Below are 19,187 nucleotides of genomic sequence, written 5' to 3'. Positions count from 1 at the left end.
ATCATCCAATGTCTTACATTGGTTGTTGAACACTGCCTCTCTGAGCTTGGGTTTCACAAGGGCGTCCATGAAGTGTCCCTTCGCCAATCTGTCCCGAACATCAAAATCCAGCTCTGGATAGGCCAATGCAGTGAGCTCTCTGATGCTTTGTGCAAGCTCCTTGAGTGTCTCGCCCTCCTGTCTCTGTCTTTGCTTCAGCTCTAGTAGATGATTCTCAGCCTGTTTATTGTCTGAGAACCGATTGGCCAGCATTCTCTTCAGATCATTGAAGTGTAGGCTGTAATCAATCCATGATGAACATCCATCATATTTGTCTGGCTTGATGAAGTGGGTACCCCTAGGCTTCTGTTGGGCGTCCTGTGATGACCTTGGTTTTAACGTTTGCCCATGTTGGAGTGTATCTTCCAATGCTTGATGGATTATGGCCTGGAGCCTACTGTCATCAATTGGAGGGTCTCGCACAGCAGTTGGTTGCACCGCTGGTGATGTCGTCTTCCTGGCAGCATTTTGTACTGGCGAATTAATAGGATTGCCTCTGCTATTCCGCCACGTAGTATTGGATGGAACTTCCTCCTCCTCAGTTGATGATGCTGTTTGTGTAGACCTATCTGTGCTTCCCCGAGTACTCAGTTTTCTTCGTCTCCGTCTGGTTGGCTTACTCTGCTGAGTCTGCTCATTAGAGAATGATAGAAGCAGCTTCTCCATCTGTGCTTGCATTGATTTAGCCTGTTGCATCATCATAACCTGGGCATTGGCTTGCTGTTTCATTATCTCGTCCTGAGCTAGCTTGGCTTGATTTTTCATCATCTGTGCGATCTCCATCAGAGCCTCGGTCTTCTGCCTTCTTCCCCTACTGGTAGATAACTTGATTCCGGAATGGGTAGAAACTGATTCATCCCCTGAAGTATTGCTGCCATCTGTTCCAGATGTCCTCACATTCTCCACCCCACTTCTGACACCATTTGTGTGGCGGCCCTCCGTCTTAGAACGGGTCCTGGATGCTGGGGGGCCGGCCTGTCCCTTGCCTCTATCACCTTCATCTCTTGATGAATTGCTAGCCATCCTTAATGCGAGCGGTTTCCGTATGGCGTTATGTAGAGACCCGGGCGTGTTCCGTTTTCCCAAAATATATGGGGGTGGAGTGTTGAGAGGTAGTCTGAACAGGTGAAATATAGAATTACAGGGGATTTCTATTGGAGCTGTATAATCTCTATGGGAAGGCTTATACTGTAGAAGTCAATCGGATTCCATAGATCACACAGGTTGGAGACGATGATTACATTTGGTTTATGACAACGGTCATAATTTAATTATACATCATCGTTCAGCATTTGTACAGGTTATCACCATTAACACCGTCACCAATTATCCAGAATTGTATTTGCAGTAGTAGAAATTAAGCGAGCAATGTTCATTTCCAAACCTTTTCTTGATTCAGCCCAGTTGGAGAGGAGCGCATGGAGTTCTTCGTCCGACTCCGACTTCCGCCAGCGTCGAAGTGACGAAATCACTGCGAAACTCCGCTATTTATAGTCTCCGAGAGCTGCCTTACGCAGTGCGTTGCGTAAGTCGATCATTGAGTTCTAACGCACCAAATGCTATAGCGCCATCTACGTTTACTGCATTATAACCAAAAACCGTAGCGAACGGGTTCGCTACACTACAATGACTTTCACATGTACCGGGTACCCATTTAGCACCTGGGTCGAGAGTGGCAAAGTGTGGATTAATGCCTTGCCAAAAAAGGACGCCAGACCGCGGTGGGATTCGAACACTAGACCCTCTTTTTACAAGGCGAGAGTCAGAACCACTACATTCAGTTTCAGTTTAGTTTATTTCACTTCCATTTTCTGATAATAAACATAACAAACATATATACATATGTATGAATGTACATAACAGAATAAGTGTCATAAGAATACTTCAATAATTAATTAACAAATTCGTAGGAAATAGTCGAAGTATATATAATTCTTTTTGTTCCAAACACATTTTGATAATTAGACAAATTATAGATTAGGGCCTACAGTTAGCATGTGAAAATGAAAATGAGGGACTTATTAAAAAGCAAAGCTTGTAATGGTAAGTCCCTTGGGATAAATTTGTAGTAATCTTAATCGTATGTAATTAAAAGTAAAGTAGGACAATCTTGACCATATATGAAGAACGGCAAAATAGGTTTGAATAACAAGGAAAGGGGGGGGGGGCTGTGACTACATAAATTAGGGGGAGAAGGGGATATTAAAAACTGGGGGGAATAAAACAAAAAACGGTTATGTGTCCAGCAGAGAGAAGAGAAAGGGGAGGGGAAAGAGAAATAGGGTCGAGAGTCAAGTATCGTGGAAAAGAGAAAGCAGTTCATATGTGTTATACGTTGTACTCATTACGGCTCCTCCACCATTGCTGTTGTTTGTAAAGATATTTTATGATTTTATGTTTTTAATAGAAGATTAAATTTTACGACCTGACAATATCCCACAATCTTTTTTCTGATCTATATCTTTTTACTCGGGTTTTTAAGAAACCGAAGATAAGGAGCGCTTAAATGCTTTCGAAAGACACATTATTAAAACCAATTAACTAACACCCTCATCCATGAAAGGAAAACACAAACACGAGTACAAACGATGTTTTATTAAACAAAATACTCAAAAGATTTTAATACTCCGGCCACAACGCCTTTCCTCGGTGAATATATATCTCACACACATTAGCAAAATCGAATGACGAGAACTGTACAGGGGAGGGAGGGTGGAATCCCTCTCACTTAGCCTGGCGGAAATCATCGGATATCGATGGATAGCGCCACCACCACATTTGGTGGTAATTTAATATTTTAATGCAATTTCCCGTGATATGGTCGAAGTTAAATTACCAAAATATTACCGAGAAATGCTATGTATTTGGTCCGGTTACACTTCGTAATTCCGAAACACGTAAATTGCCTATACCTCGATGTTCGTTAATCCGAAAACGTAAAAGGGTTCGTTAATCCGAACATTTGTGGCGTTATTCCGAAGGTTCGATAATCCGAAAACGAAATAAGGTTCGATGTTCCGAAGGTTCGTTAATCCGAAAACGAAATAAGGTTCGCTGATCCGAAGGTTCGTTATAGTCCGAAAACGAAATAAGGTTAGTTAATCATTTAGTTTTCGGACTAACGAACCTTCGGAATTACGAACCTCATTTCTTTTTCGGATTAACGAACCTTCGGAATTACGAACCTCACTTCGTTTTCGGACTAACGAACCTTCGGAATTATGAACCTCATTTCGTTTTCGGACTAACGAACCTTCGGAATATCCGAACCTTCGGAATATCCGAACCTTGGGAATAACGAAGCTACGGAATTACGAATGTATGCGATTTGGTCCAGCCTTTAATCTAGGCGGAGGCTGCAGTTATTGTCTTTGCCGTTATGCTGAACGCAAGGGATACGGCTGACCCGGCGAAGAGTGCCCATCCTTTCATGATTTACGAGTGTCCCGTTTTAAGGTCAGAAATCTAATTTTTCCGCTCGCACCAAATGTTTGGCATATACCTTTATATACCGTTAATAATTACAAATAAGTGCTTAGTCAATTTTTTAGGTCGGAATGTCAAAAATTTTCAGCTCGCGCTTTGCACCGCATAATTTAATCGTTGAAATATAATCGTCTTAATGACTAACTGCAAAACGTCCTTAACAGGTCCCTTTTCGATCAGGCCAGAACGCATATTAAAAATGTCTGCTCGCGCTTTGCGTTCGCAGTAATTATCTAGTTACATACGCATCTTGTTAAGGTTCACAAACTTTACTCAGAATGTTCAATTTTCAGAACAATACATAAAATTCCATTTTTTTTTAGCTCGCTCTTCGCGTACACACTATTTAAATAGGGCTTATGAGATTATTACACATTTTATGTTGTTTTATAAGAATAAAGCTAAAAATTGACTGTTATAGGACATGAGCGTTTTGCCTCCCCCGAGCTCCCTCCAATTTTTCACGACCAAGAAAAGAAAAGAGAAAAGGAAAACAGATCAAGGTTGAAATATGACATTATTTTCCAAATGTTATGTCAAAATCTATCACAATTGGATTTTTGTAATAAAAATGTTGAAATTTTTGCTCGATCGCAACTTATACGCGATATATGGGTAACAAAACTCCCCCATTGGCGGAAGCTGAACCCGCCCCTAAATATATACCTCTTTCTCCCTCTTACAAGTCAAAGTTCTCCTTCGTCAAACAGATTTCATTTCCGTGGTCTCAAAAGATTCAACTTAGGCAGAGTTCCCTGTAATAAACAAGATAAATTCTTCATAGAATGTCTTCTGGATTCATTACCATACAGATCCATTGACGTGCACTGAAGGACACCAGTACAACGTGCTCGATCCAACATGTGGACATCGTAACGTTCCTTTCTCGTGTGCATTTCGCTGGTCATATCGCCCATGTAAATGCGATTCCCAGTGTGCTCTTTATAACGAGTGTTGCAAGGATGCCGAAGATATGTCTGCTGCTGGAACGTTGAACACACGAAATATATACCCTGACTCTGTTTATGACTCCATACCTGAGAGGATGGCTTGGGAAGAAGACTTTTTCCCGTATCTCTCATGTGCTTCCGTTTCTGGTGTTGATTACTACTATGGAGGCAATAGTACCATCCTTTCTCACTACCAGATGATTTCTAAGTGCCCCTCGTATGTCCTTGCCCATAGCGTAATCCGCACCAAGTGTGAGAACCCGCAGGAACCCGACGAAGAATTGTACACACCCGTTACTGTTGAAAGCATCGGTCACTTTAGAAATTTGTATTGTGCATTGTGTCACGACATTTCTACCGGTATCGAGTTTTGGAGTTGGAAATGGTACTGTGATGATGTTGATGATGGTATTGTTCGTAGCAGTAGTACGAGTGAAAGCAGTAGTTCGCATAGAAGTAGTAGTGATTCGAATGAAAAACCAACCCAATACACAGAAAAAGAACTGATACAAAAATACTGCTCTAAACAACTCAGGCCGTCAGAAGATATACCAAATGATATGTACGCTCGGCATTGTTATCCTGGAGTAGATGTGACTTCGTGTTCTTCAGAACCTACGAAGTGTCCATCATACCTTGCACCTATAGTACACAATGGTACCATCTACCAGAATCTACACTGTGCTTATTGCAATGGCATTGACGTATGTGCAGACTATTTGGATTTGTGCAATTCAATCATACATGATGGCGTATACCTAGCCGGTGTGGGGACTGCATTTGCAGAATTCTTTAACTTTATCAACAGAAACCAGGAATTGGCATGTGCCGAGAATGAAGCCTTTGACCCACCGTCAAGCAAATGTCAATTGCTCTTTTGCTTCACAGGATTTGAATACAACACGACAACAAAGCAGTGTGAACGTCTACCGGTAGATGAGAGAGGAGGGCTGTGCGTTACGTTCTATTCTCTCCAGGATGAAGTGAATATGACATCACTGGACACTGACTACCTTCTGGCAACGGTAAATAATGTCCTCATTCAGTCGCCACTGGACACACTGACGTCCCCTTCCGTTGTGTCGGTGCCTGAAATTTCCTGTATACCCACTGGTGATTCGGAAAATGACTCTCGTCAGTCAATATGTCAAGTGTGCTTTGACACTGAAATGAACTTTACTACACTACCCCAAACGTCTTTAGAGTTCTATCAGGGTACTGCAGGTATCATAACCAATGTAACGTCCACTTTGTATATGCCTTCATTCGGGAACATGTCAATGATAGAAATGCTTATTGGTGTTCCTGCAGGATGGGACTGTGAGTCCCACAACTCCTGGACATTTTCAGATTATGGCAAACCCACCCTGCTACCATTCCGAATTAACTTTACCAGAGAAAGGGCAGATTATATCATGAGTGTCTCCAGCATCGGTGACGTTTGCACAGGCAACACCACCAGACTTGCTTGCGACACATATGTCAAACTAGATGCGAGTCAGTTTGAGATTGTGAAAAATCAGTCACAAGTATTTCTCCATTTCACCGGCAAGGACACAGTCCTGTTAGATGACGAGTTTCAAATAGGTCAAGATGGTTCAGCTCTTTACTGCCTAAAAGTTCCTGCCTATGAAGAACGTAATTTACCTCCTGGCCTGGACATTATGAACACCATAGGAAATGCACTGTCTGTTGTTTCAGTACTGATCATCATAACAACTTATGCCATCTTTCCTGAACTTCTTAACTTGGCTGGGAAATCGGTCCTTACCCTCTCTGTTGCCCTCTTACTCACATTTTTATTAGTGTTTGTGAGTGGAGTGAGCACGGAACATGGTGGCTTCTGTAAAGCAGTGGCAGCCATTACCCATTTCTTCTGGCTCGCTATCTTCTTCTGGATGAATGCCCTTGCCATAGATCTAAATCGCACATTTGGCACCCGTGCCAAGATTAGAATTGCCAGTAAATCTCAAAGATTCTACGTTTGGTACTCCCTCTATGCATGGGGCGTACCAGCTTTGATCGTAGGTGCTTGTCTGGTCATTGACCTTTGTGGCTGTACTAATCTGCGATTCAGCTACGGCAATGATGAGCTTTGTTGGTTGTCCAGTGGCGATGCAAATCTGTATGCCTTTGGTGTGCCTCTGTTAGTACTTCTGTTCCTGAATGCGATCTTGTTCATAGACACAGTGGTTGGAATTAGACTTACCAAGAGGGCCTCAGAGAAAGCACTTAAGAAGCGACCAGCACTTGCTAAAGCCAAAGAAGAGTTATCACTGTACATCAAGGTTAGTATTTCACAATGTACACAATTTACAATGTCTGCTTGTACTTTTAAATATACCCTATTCTCTCATATGTTATCTCCAATTATTAAAAAAAGTTATATGGGCCATCAATCGCCAGTAGTGATTCAAAAGTTCAAATACTCTGAAGGCTTGATATTTTGGAAATGTACTAGTCCAAAGGTTTGTTAAGATGAAGGCTTGTTATTCCTAATGTTGTTTCATCCGAAAACGAAATTATCTTTGTTATTCTGAAGGTTCGATAGTCTGAAGATGAAGTGAGGTTTGTATAGTTTTAGTTGTTTTCAGACTAACAACCCTATTTCATTTTCAGACGAACAAACCATACTTCATTTTCCAAGTAACAGAGTAACCTTAAAGCGATGGTCCGGGCTGAAAGTATTTATAATTAAAGAAATAGAGTAGAATTCACTGAGCAAAATGCCGAAAATTTCATCAAAATCAGATAACAAATAACAAAGTTATTCAATTTCAAAGTTTAGCAATATTTTGTGAAAACAGTCGTCATGAATAATCATTAGGTGGGCTGATAATGTCACATATCCACTTGTTTTTTTTTTTATCATATGAAAATAGGTTTATTCATTTCTTTTCCTCCAAGAACTAGAAAAAGTGGATTGACATCTGATTTAGTGCATTATATATTTATTGCTGCAACCTATTTCATTATAAGGGAGACATATTATTCACACAAGTATGAAATAATGAAAAAATATGATTTTATATAACATAAGAAAACGGAAAGTGGAGACGTGAAATCATCAGCCCACCTAATGAATATTCATGACGACTGTTTTCACAAAATATTGCTAAACTTTAAACTTCAATAACTTTACTATTTGTCATCCGATTTTGAAGAAATTTTCGGCATTTTCCTCAGTGAATTCTACTCTATGTATTAAGATATAAATATTTTCAGCCCAGACCATCTCCTTAATTCATTGTTGGATTAACATACCTTTGGAATATCAAACCTAGTATTCTATCATTCTTATCGCACCTTCAGAACAAAGAACCGTGGCTTATAAAAGAAATGTACATATTTTTCATTTTTGAACTTCTGAACATCGTAGTGTATGTAATAGTTACATTTTGGAATAACAAATAGGCGCGCCGTTTGACCAATAATTCAGATAAACACTGTTTATCGCCGATAAAAAGTGTTTATCGCCGAAAAACACTGTTTATCGAGCGATAAACACTGTTTATCAAGCGATAAACACTGTTTATCGAGAGAAACTATGTTTATCGACTGAAAAACACAGTTTCTCTCGATAAACAGTGTTTATCGCCGAAAAACACTGTTTATCGCCGATAAACACTGTTTATCGAGAGAAACTGTGTTTTTCAGTCGATAAACATAGTTTTTCTCGATAAACAGTGTTTATCGCTTGATAAACAGTGTTTATCGCTCGATAAACAGTGTTTTTCGGCGATAAACACTGTTTATCGGCAATAAACAGTGTTTATCTGAATTATTGGTCAAACGGCGCGCCATAGACGGATATAGATTCCGGGCTGGTGTTAAATCAACACCGTAGGTTTTGCAGTGTAATTGGACAACCCTGTTTCTTTGGAACAAACTCCCTCAAACTCTGCAAAACATCACCTCACTCGACCTGTTAAAAAACATCGTTTTAGGCCTCAAACGGCACTTTGTATCATATCGTCTAGAAAAGGCACTTTTTAAACCCAATGTTCATTCTCATTATCACTATTATTCTGTTAATTTGTTCTATCTCAGTTGATGAAAATTACAACTTTCTGTTTGATGCCCCATCAACAAAGAGTTACGTGGGCCCGTTGCAGAAAGAGTTGCGTTTAAACGAAAGTCAAAAAATCATTCGCAAGTCCCAAATGCGCACTGTTGATTGGTTGAAAATCAAGTTGCGCATGAGTGTTAGAGTTGCGATTGATTGCAACTCTTTCTGCAACGGGCCCCCGATCAATTTCAGGTATATGAAAACCCATCAATGTCATAAATGTTTCTTCAGAAAATTTACTCAATGTCTTTTGAAAACAAGCATTGAATTATCCAGAAAAACAGTGAATGTATGAATACACATCATTTTTACAAAAATATTTGAAGAAACATGTGTTTTTATATGTTGACGTTGCTGGCTTTCCATAGTTGCGATTGATCGGATCAATCACAACTCTTTGTAAGACGGGGCTCTGATTTTCTCTCCATAGTTGTCTGGTGTGATGGGTTTTACATGGATCCTGGCCTTCATCTGTGAATATGCCAACGTCCCAGAACTCTGGTACCTCTTCACTGCAGTCAACTCATTGCAGGGTGTCTTCATCCTCCTTGCTTTTGGATACAGCAAGCGAATCATCACCTTGTGGAAGGTGAAACTGGGAATGCAGAAGGAGCTCACCTCCAGTACTAGTGATAATAATACAAAGAGCACCAGTACCGGTACCACCCGGGCTGAGAAGTAGCCACAGTGCTAAAGGCCATCGCACACCTAACAATAGGTTTGGAACCCAATTTCGAAATTAAATGTTGCAACATTTGATGCGAATATTAAGACATGGAACATCTTACTGTGTAAGGTTTCATATCATTGTACAACTTTTTTTCTTAAAATCTATGAATATTTAACCTCCTTTTTAGAATAAAAGGTAATTGAAGGTCAAGTCCACTCCAGTAAATTGTTGATTTGAATAAATAGAGATATTGTGATTTTGATGAAATTTTCAGTGTTATGCTTTATGGATTTTTCTCTTTTTATTCAAAATATATATTTTTTGGGGATTGACTTGTCCTTTAAGCTTTTACTCCATACTAAAGGCTTGCAATATACATATATATATATTAGTATTCTTACAGTTAGTTTGAATCTCAAATTATCTTAAATTCATTCATATTACAAGAAAATAAGCAAAATACATTTTGTTCCAAAATTAAATTGCAGAGCAGTCATAATGTGTGCGGTGGTGTTTAGTCCAATGATAGAGAGCTTCAAATTTCTCATATTTGGGGAAATCATTCTTGCTACGCATGCACCAAGTTCACACAAATTCATATGTACTTGTTGTTTTGATGGAACAGCAGATCCACAAAATGTTCCACACGATCAAAATTAAAGGACAAGTCCACCCCAACAAAGGTTGATTTAAATAAAAATAGAAAAATCCAACAAGTATAACACTGAAAATTTCATTAAAATCAGATGTAAAATAAGAAAGTTATGACATTTTAAAGTTTTGCTTAATTTCACAAAATATTTATATGTACATCCTGGTCAGTATGCAAATGAGGAGACTGATGACGTCATCCACTATTTCTTTTGTATTTTATTATATGAAATATGAAATATTCTATTTTTCTCCTCATGTCAAATGAAACAACGATTAATTCCTCCCTGAACATGTGGAATTGGCATTGTTTAATACCTTATGATTCAGTCAAGTTGGTACTTTATTGTCAGATCTATAAAAATGAATTATTGTTTAATACAAGCAATAAAAAACAAAAGAAATAGTGAGTGAGGGACATCATCAACTCTCATTTGAGATGTGCATATCACTTTTTTGTGAAAAATAAGCAAAATTTTTAATATGTCATAACTTTCTTATTTTACATCCGATTTTGATGAAATTTTCAGCGTTTTGCTAGTTTGATTTTTCTCTGTTTATTCAAATCAACATTTTTCTGGGGTGGACTTTTAATTCACATCATAACCAGTATCAGAACCACCAATAAATCAGTGTGACGCTATTTACTAACTGCTCTTTCAAGCTGCATTGTATCTTTATTCACTATGCATAACAGGGAAGAATAAGGGGAGAGAAGATTCCGCATGACAAGTTGTTTTCAACATTGAAACAATAAATGATTTTTAGAGGGAAAAATACAAGTTTCAGTCAAAAACGTAAAAAGAGGTGTGAAATAGAGAAGCATTTTTACGCACATGCATCTTTAAATATAATAAAGGCATGAAAACAATATTGTTAGCCCAGGTATGGATCCTCACCCTTGTCAAAGTGTTTTACATGATGGGTGCATAAAAAATGTGTTGATGTGAAAATATCACAAGTTTGGACTGGGGTAGGTTGAGCCTTGGTAATTCATATGGTAATGTATATAAAACAAATTGAAATGCCATTGATGTGCAGGCAGAAAGGACCAAAGTCACAGGACAGTTTTTTTCACTTTTAGTATTTATAGAGAATTAGCAAGTGAAAAGACTTTAAATAAACAAAAATGTCATGCTGGTTCTTATCCCGTACATTTTGTACATAGTTTTTGTGGCTCAACTTGCCCCAAAAGGTGGTTCAACTTACCCCATGAGTTGGGTAAGTTGAGCCATTTGACTTTTTTCTTCAAAGGTGACAGTAACTACCGTTGTGGGGGTACATATGTAGGTAAAAAAAGATTTCCCAAGAACCAAATTTTAAAGCAAGGTACTTATTTCTATAAGATTACGAATCATATAAATTCTTACATGAAAAAAGCAAGAAAAAAGGCTCAACTTTTCCTGCCTTCCCCTACTTGAATGAAGACAAAATTCAAAGAAAGATTCAAATAATAACGAGAAAAGAAGGTCTGAAATTGAAGTTTGTAGACTACTTAAGCATGAGATATGTACACTGCAATCTCTATAAAACTTCCAAGCTGGCTGGGAAAAATCATGTAAAATTTCCTTCTGTATCTCATCTTCTATTAAACTTTACAATTTCAAATTCTTAGAGTGGGAAGGAAAAGGTTCCTCTTTCAGATATTAAAAGCCAAATAATTGTTTTCACTACTTTCAGAAAACATTCCTTGGTGACTCATTGCTGGTTTTGGAGTGGCAAGTCACAAATAATTTACAAATGTTTTAGTGTGATCATGTCATATACTTTATGATAAAGTATTAATTTAGTACTGTAATTTTTTAGGACTAACAGTGATACTTGAATATAACTGATATTTAAACGAATAGAAATGATAGTTTAGAAAGTTGTAAATACATGAATTTATATGTATACATAAACCAATCAGGGCTCGATTTTAGCGGGAGCCCGGTGGCAAATGGCTCCCTAAAACCTCTGCGGGCTCCTTAGAAAGTAATTGAAAAAGCCCGGCGGGCTCCCTAACTTTTTTCTAATACCAGCCACAAAAACAGTTCCATTATTATTACCCCCGTGTGTAATTTCTAATGCACACATTTCCCCTAAGAATATCACGATTCTGTGAAAAAGGAGTTCGAATTGCACATGAGATAAATCCCAGAATTCTAATTATAACCTCGCATTGGTGAGTCCGTCATTGTGTAGACTTCGGCTCTGAGCCCTCGCAAAACATAGCCTATTATTAACATCCAAAATAATTTACTTCGGTTGTGAATTATACTGAAAAATCATTTGTTTCATTGTGTTCTAAGGAAGGGGTAAATATCGGACAGTAAATCATCAAACAAGGCACCATCTGATTTTAGGAGGCCGCCGGATTTTACTTACGCACGCACTGACACTTGAGCAGGTCTGAGCTCTCTGTCTCTGCCAGAGCTCTGGGGGATGATTTGGTCAGTAAAGGCCTCAATGATGGTGATTTTCTGTTTCAGATAGTTTACATTTCAGGTCTATTTTTTCAAACAACCGATAAAGTTGGATGATTTCTTCATTGTGATGTATATTTAAGTTATTAATGAATACTTTTTCACCAAATTTAGACTCCCTCATAGAGAAATGCAATTTCCGTGGAGATCTGCATTTTTCAAAGAACTGCAGGAAAAGTTAGGGTACACGTACGAACATGTGCCCACACTTGTCCTGTGTGGTTTTGTACTGATATGAAAAGGATATTATAGAGTAGAAATTACATAATTAATAAATTTCCTTTACTTATACATGTAGATCCAAGTCCACCTCACAGTCACACCCACACAAACACGCACTAACTTACACCCATGATTCTGAGCATGAAAAAAAAAATTTAACAAATAAGTTCTAGATCTTTCATAATTTATTATTAGTAGCTCAGACTCTCTCCCTATATTTATATATGTATGTATTCATCTTGTTTATTTATTTTATTTCAGTTTTGTTTATTTATCTTTTTTTTGGAGGGGGGGTGTCATTAAAAATGAAAAAAAAAGGCCAGTGTGTTTGTGAAGTTGTATACCGGTGTGTAAGGCTGTTGGGGAGTCAAAATACGCTTAAAATCTGATTTACCCTGAATAAATACACCTGGTGCTAATGAATATTAAAAAAAAAAAACGTATTGTGATAATGCGTTTTCATTTTTGAAATAGTTAATGACTGGTATTATGCAAAAAAAAATGTGACAAACTTGGGCTCCTTAAAACCCTTGCGGGCTCCCTAAAAAAGTGCTTGAGGAGCCCGGCTGGCTCCCTAAGAAAAAAGATAAGGTCAGGCCCTGCCAATGTTGCCTAAATTAGAAATAAAGTGTAAAGATAAGAATGATTTCAAAGATGAAAATGAAATAATTCATATATCTCTATAGGACTTAACTTAAAAAAAATGTAGAGAAAACACATTCATAATGCAGTTTTTAAAAGTTGCTATATACACTGCAATTGAACAAAATAACTTTTGGAGAAAAAAAGTAAGAGTGCATACATTACATTGCTGAAAATAAATGTATCAAACATATTGGATTCTGGATGAAGAGAAAGAAAAAAAACATACTTGGAATACATTAAGACAATTCAATTTCTTTCAAACATCTTGTCCAGATCCCTTGTTTTCATCAAATACACACTAAAGAATACAGAACAAGAGAGATATTTTTTTTGTCATATTTTCAGATTCAGGTTTTTTTCCAATGTCATTGTACAAATGCATTCATAAGCACAACAAATAAAGAATTTCTTTAGGTAACAATACAATAAATGGAAATAGACTTAAAAATGGACACACTAAGGCCCGAATTCACAAAGGTGGTTTTGAAAACCCATGGTTGAGTCCATGGTTTATGCAGATTTCGTGCATAAATTATGCTTAATTTAGTGCGTATGAATCCACTGTTTTATTCATGAGTCCACTCTTCAAACAGTGGACTCATGAATAAAATAACCATGGTAACAGGCGTCAATTTGGCGCACTGTGACAAAAGTAAAGGTGGAGTAAAATCGCATGAATAAACTAAACCCTGTGCCGCAATAAGAGTTTGTAAGAACCCTTTGACTTGCTTTGCTTCAAATAACAGCTGTTACCAAGCCTAATTTGTTTATCTTGACAGCCAATCACGGCTTGTCGTTTAGCATCCATTGTTTATTTCAGTTCTATTATATATTGTTTTATTCTAGTGTTCTGGCCATTCACATGATTTTACTCTGATGAGTGTCAAAAAGCTTATGTCCATTTTAAAGGCTATTTTACGATTTTGCAGTTTTTAACAACAATTTCTTTACAATAGGATATAGCACTATATACGTTGGTAAATTATTTGTAAGTACCTTTTAATGTAAGATTATAAAACCCTTCCTAAAAGATAGGCAGATTAATGAACACTTGTGATGATGATGATTAATTTATTTCACGTAGCATGTACTGCATTCTTATAGTGTTAAATGAAGCCTATAGTTATTCCATGAAATGAATACAATAGTTGAAAGGTAAGAACAGGTAGTTTTTTTTTACCTTTTTTCCAAGACCAAGATACAGACACGAAATCAAATGAAGAAAATAGAAGATAAATGTACAGGGCTTTTGCGGCCCCTTCTCACAAATAACTGTGACAATTTGACCAATTTCAACTGTGGAAACCCATCAATGTAAACAAATCATGACATAGCATATGTGCAGAACAGAGGTCTCGAAGGAAACAAGAACGAGCACTCTGATTTGTCAGGCCAATGCATGCGTTAACAGAAACACACAGCAGCACCGGCTTTCCATAGTTGTCTGATCGATCACAACTCTTTGTAAGATGGGGTCTTGATACTCCAGTGAGGATCCTACCAATTTTAATGTGTATTGTGGCAATTTGTACAGAGTGAGAGAAACAGACACTCTTCGTCACAGATTTTCACCCCACAGGTGAATCCACTGTAAGGAAATTTTGTTGCTTGACCAAAAGCATTTCATTTCTCATTTGTTTTGTTTTCATCTTGATCAGGAGATGGCATCATTGATTTGAAATAATCTGGCTGACCAGCTGAAAATAAAAATGATTGAAATCATGTTTTAGGTCCTAAAATGACCAGTAATTAGCTTCAGAATATCCAATCACAGTGACCTTTGACCTTGGTCATGTGACCTGAAACTCAGGCAGGATGTTCAGTATTACTTGATTACCCTTATGTCCGACTTTCATGAACTAGGTCCATTTTCTAAGTTATGATGACATTTCAAAAACTTAACCTTGGTAAAGATTTCAATGTTGACGACGCCGCCACCGCCGTCGTCGAAAAGCAGCGCCATAAGTCTCGCTTTGCTATGCAGGCGAGAAAAATGGGGAGATCACCTCAAAATTCACATTTCTGTACGACAGCAAACTCGAACCAATAATTCTGATAGATTAATTATTGGTCATAATAATGTATTGATGTTTACTAATTTTTAGCTCTAAAAGAGAGCCCAGAACAATAAATAAAACATGCAATATTCAGATATATGGGATTATTAAATAAATCCATTTTATTTGGTGCAGCATATTTGTTTCCAACATTTTATATTTGTAATTTTAGTCAGAGTCTTTTAATCATTTATTAGCGTACGGTTAGTACACTTATTAGTATTGTACCTTTCTTAATACATGTGATGATTTAAAGAAGCATACTTAAAAAAGGTCAAGTCCACCTCAGAAAAATGTTGATTTTAATGAATAGAGAAAATCAAAGTAGCATAAAGCTGAAAATGTTATCAAAATTGGATGTTAATTAAGATAGTTATGACATTTTGAAGTTTTGCTTATTTTTCACAAGACAGTGACATGCACAACTCAGTGCCATGCAAATGATACAGTCAATGATGTTCCCCATTTTTACAGATTTGACAATGAGGACCAACTTGACTGAACCATATAGTACACAATGCTAATTTCACATGTTCTGAGAGGAACAATTATGAGAAGAAAATAAGAATTTTTCATATATATAATAAAATACAGAATAGTGAGTGGATGGCGTCATCAGTCTGCTCATTTGCATACCGACCAGGATGTGCATATAACTATTATGTGAAATTAAGCAAAAGTTAAAAATGCCATAACTTTCTTATTTTACAACCGATTTTGATGAACTTTTCAGTGTTATGCTTACTGGATTTTTCTCTTTTGATTCAAATAAGCTTTTTGTTGGGGTGGACTTGTCCTTTAAGGTGGGCAGTGGGATAAAAAAAATGTTTTCCCTTTCAAAATAATCTGTGAACGGTAAGCCTTCGGAATACATATTTTATTTATGGGTTCTCAGGGTAATCAGGATTTTATCAATTGATATTGCTCCTAAATTTAAAATACAAATGGATTTCTTGATATATGCTTGTACATTTATCTGGAGAATGTACATACATTGTAAGATTGACTCCATTGATCAGCAAACATGTGAGAACTTTTTTAATAGATGCTATATCTCAAGTGTCTTTACAAATAACAAGTTTAAGATGTTTAGAGGTTTGTGCCTGTAAACCAACTCTTATTCTAAAGAAAGATGTACATTGTGTAGGTAAATCATATATTAGAATCGTATGTCTTTTACTTCTGTTATATGTACTCACATGAAGAAATGTATTATCAGTTGAATGCTAAACAATGTATAATAATGTAACATCAAGAAAAGTGTCAAGAGTAAACTTCTCTCACCTTCTTTACAATTTGGACTAATAAATGTATATGAAGCATGCTGTATTCGTGTTGTCTTTAAAAAAAAAATATTTAAAATCAAATCACACTATTTTTGGGTTCATGCTACATCTTTCCTTGACTATTATACAAACAATGCACATAAGCGTGTGCATGCAGGGCCAAATAATGAACAATGTGTGAGAAGCGCCAATGGATATACCACACCGAGGTCCGCGGTACATCCATTTGGCGAGTCAAGCACAGAGTTCATTATTTAGGTCCTCTATGCACAAGAATGTGTGCATTGTTTGTTTTAGACCATCCCTCCTCCCCTTGTTACTGAGTTGCCTCGAATGTTATATTTGATCTAAATTCTAGATAATTCCAGATCTCGCACTATCCTGCACTCTGACGTCAGAGTGAAGGATAGTGCATATTGGATGCAATAGTGCAAGTTGTTGAATATCATGTGATCCGATGTGGACCAATCAGATTACAGAATATACTTGGGAGTTGTATTATACATGCTTTCACAGTGGTCCCCTTGGTGTTATACAGGTATAACTAGGGTATGAACTGTTCTAGCACCATGGCCAGTGAGCTCCCTAATGGTTTCCTGTCATGGTATTCAAGGTGCAGGTACACCAGACACACCAAATAACCAGGCCCCAAACCTCATCAACATTAAACCACTCATACAGGGACAAAGGATTACAAAAAGATGAAAAACAGGGACATTACTACCTTCTCTTCACAAATCTATGGGCAAAATTAAAAAAAAAAAGCATGCAGAGGCTGAAAGGTGTTTCAACATGGGTGTTAAAGATATTTAACAAGGTTTAGAAACCAGTGTACAACAGAACTGGCTCTATTCAGGCTAGACCACAACAGATTGTATGCACCATGTCTTATCATACAAACATGTCACATATAATTATATGTAGGTTAGTATTTCAATCCTCCAGGACTAGCCAAATAAAGATAGTTCCTGCAATCAAAATGATGATGAGATGAATTCTAACTATTTGCTCATCAAACAGCCAGCCACCATACCGGGTTACACAGTGACCAAACCCATTTTCAAGTTTGCTGCAAATAAAAGCATGACAGCTTGAATAGAGAAATATCCACCCATTAAACAGGAATGCAACATAAGACTTACAACCAAACTCCACAAACGAGTATCTGGCCAGTAGCATCACACTATTGCTCCATTCACCATGATCCATTAGAAAGTTTGCTCTGTAAAAGATGGAATAAAAGAGAAATATTAATTCATACAAGGAATAAAAATAGTATGAATGCTGCAGTGGTGAAATCAATGCTGTCGTACACTCAACAAGAGTGTCGCTAAAGCGAGCTTAATATACGCCCGCCTGTAACGTGGAAAATGGAGTTATTGGTCAAGTAAGAAAAGTGGAAGGTGGCGACTTCACCTTCAACCTTCTGACCTCAAAATCAATAGAACTGCTAGGATCTATGCTAGTACCATACACACCAAATTATATGAACATAGATAAAGTTATCGCATTTACAAGGACTTCAGAAGGGTAAGATGAAAACATGTCTATAGGTGGTTTCAAACCGCCTCGATCTCAAGAATCCCCGTTAAATTACGAGAACATTTTTAGGCTGAAAAATACCCATTAATTATTCCTGCATTCACACCGCCCCGAAACATACCCTTCGGGATAAATTCCTGAAGTTAGGAGCATGCGCAGTATGGTCTAATAAGCAGACAAGGTGCGAGATTCAAAACCACTAGCCCAGCAGCCACCCACGGCGCCCGCGCCCAACGACACGCTGGGCTAAAAGTTCCCGTAAATTGCTTTCACATTGCCAAAATACCTGCGACCTTGGAAAAATCCCAGCGAAAGTTCTCGTAATTTCGCCAAGTACCTACTATTTAGCGGGTATTTTCTTCCGGGGAAATTACGCGTAGTTTGCTTTCACATTACCAAAATACCTGGTATTTTCTGATCGGGGTAAATTTCCCGATCAGAGAATACCTGGAACTGACGAACTTCGAGGCGGTCTGAAACCACCTATTGTGAGCTTGGCTTGAACTTTGAACTTTTGACCTAAAAATCAATAGGCTTCCTGGGATCCATGCAAGTATCATACATGTACACACCAAATCATATGAGCTTAGGTTTAGTTGAATTTAAGTTATTGCGTTTACAAAGACTTAAGAAGGGTAAGATAAAAATATGTCAGTATGACCTTGACCTCAAAATCACTTCTTGGGATCCATGCTAGTATCATACACATCAAATTATATGAGCCGAGGTTAAGTTAAACCATGGCTAAACTGAAGTTATCACGTTTATTTGTACAAAGACTTTAGAAGGGTAAGATGAAAACATGTCAATATGACCTTGACCTCCAAATCAAAAGGCTTCCTGGGATCCATGCTAGTATTATACACACCAACTTATATGAGCCTCGACTAAGTTAAACTGAAGTTATCGCGTTTACAAGGACTGCAGAAGGGTAAGATGAAAACGTGTCAAGTGTGACCTTGACCATTGGACCTCAAAATCACTAGGCTTCCTGGGATCCATGCTAGTATCATACACACCAAATTAGCTGAGCCTAGGTTAAGTTAAACCATGGCTAAACTGAAAATATCACGTTTATTTGTACAAAGACTTTAGAAGGGTAAGA

General features: G+C 37.5%; 1 protein-coding gene across 1 annotated transcript; it reads left to right on the top strand.

Moving 5' to 3' along the window:
- The first annotated feature begins 4,570 nt into the window (after positions 1 to 4,570).
- On the top strand, positions 4,571 to 9,226 carry LOC129280410 (uncharacterized). The gene is made up of 2 exons (XM_054916435.2): positions 4,571 to 6,763; positions 8,975 to 9,226. The coding sequence occupies exons 1-2, from the start codon at positions 4,571 to 4,573 to the stop codon at positions 9,224 to 9,226; spliced, it is 2,445 nt and encodes an 814-aa protein (XP_054772410.2).
- Positions 9,227 to 19,187: the final 9,961 nt, after the last annotated feature.

Source organism: Lytechinus pictus, chromosome 6, assembly GCF_037042905.1.
Source record: "Lytechinus pictus isolate F3 Inbred chromosome 6, Lp3.0, whole genome shotgun sequence".
NCBI lineage: Eukaryota > Metazoa > Echinodermata > Echinoidea > Temnopleuroida > Toxopneustidae > Lytechinus > Lytechinus pictus.
The sequence above is the reverse complement of the archived record's forward strand: the minus strand, read 5'-3'. Positions and strand labels throughout refer to the sequence as shown.

Excerpts from the sequence above, each read along its gene's own strand:
- LOC129280410 (XM_054916435.2), top strand. The coding sequence starts at position 4,571 with ATGGCTTGGGAAGAAGACTTTTTCCCGTATCTCTCATGTGCTTCCGTT. Across the intron at positions 6,764-8,974 it reads AGTTATCACTGTACATCAAG|TTGTCTGGTGTGATGGGTTT; the intron begins GTTAGTATTTCA and ends TTCTCTCCATAG.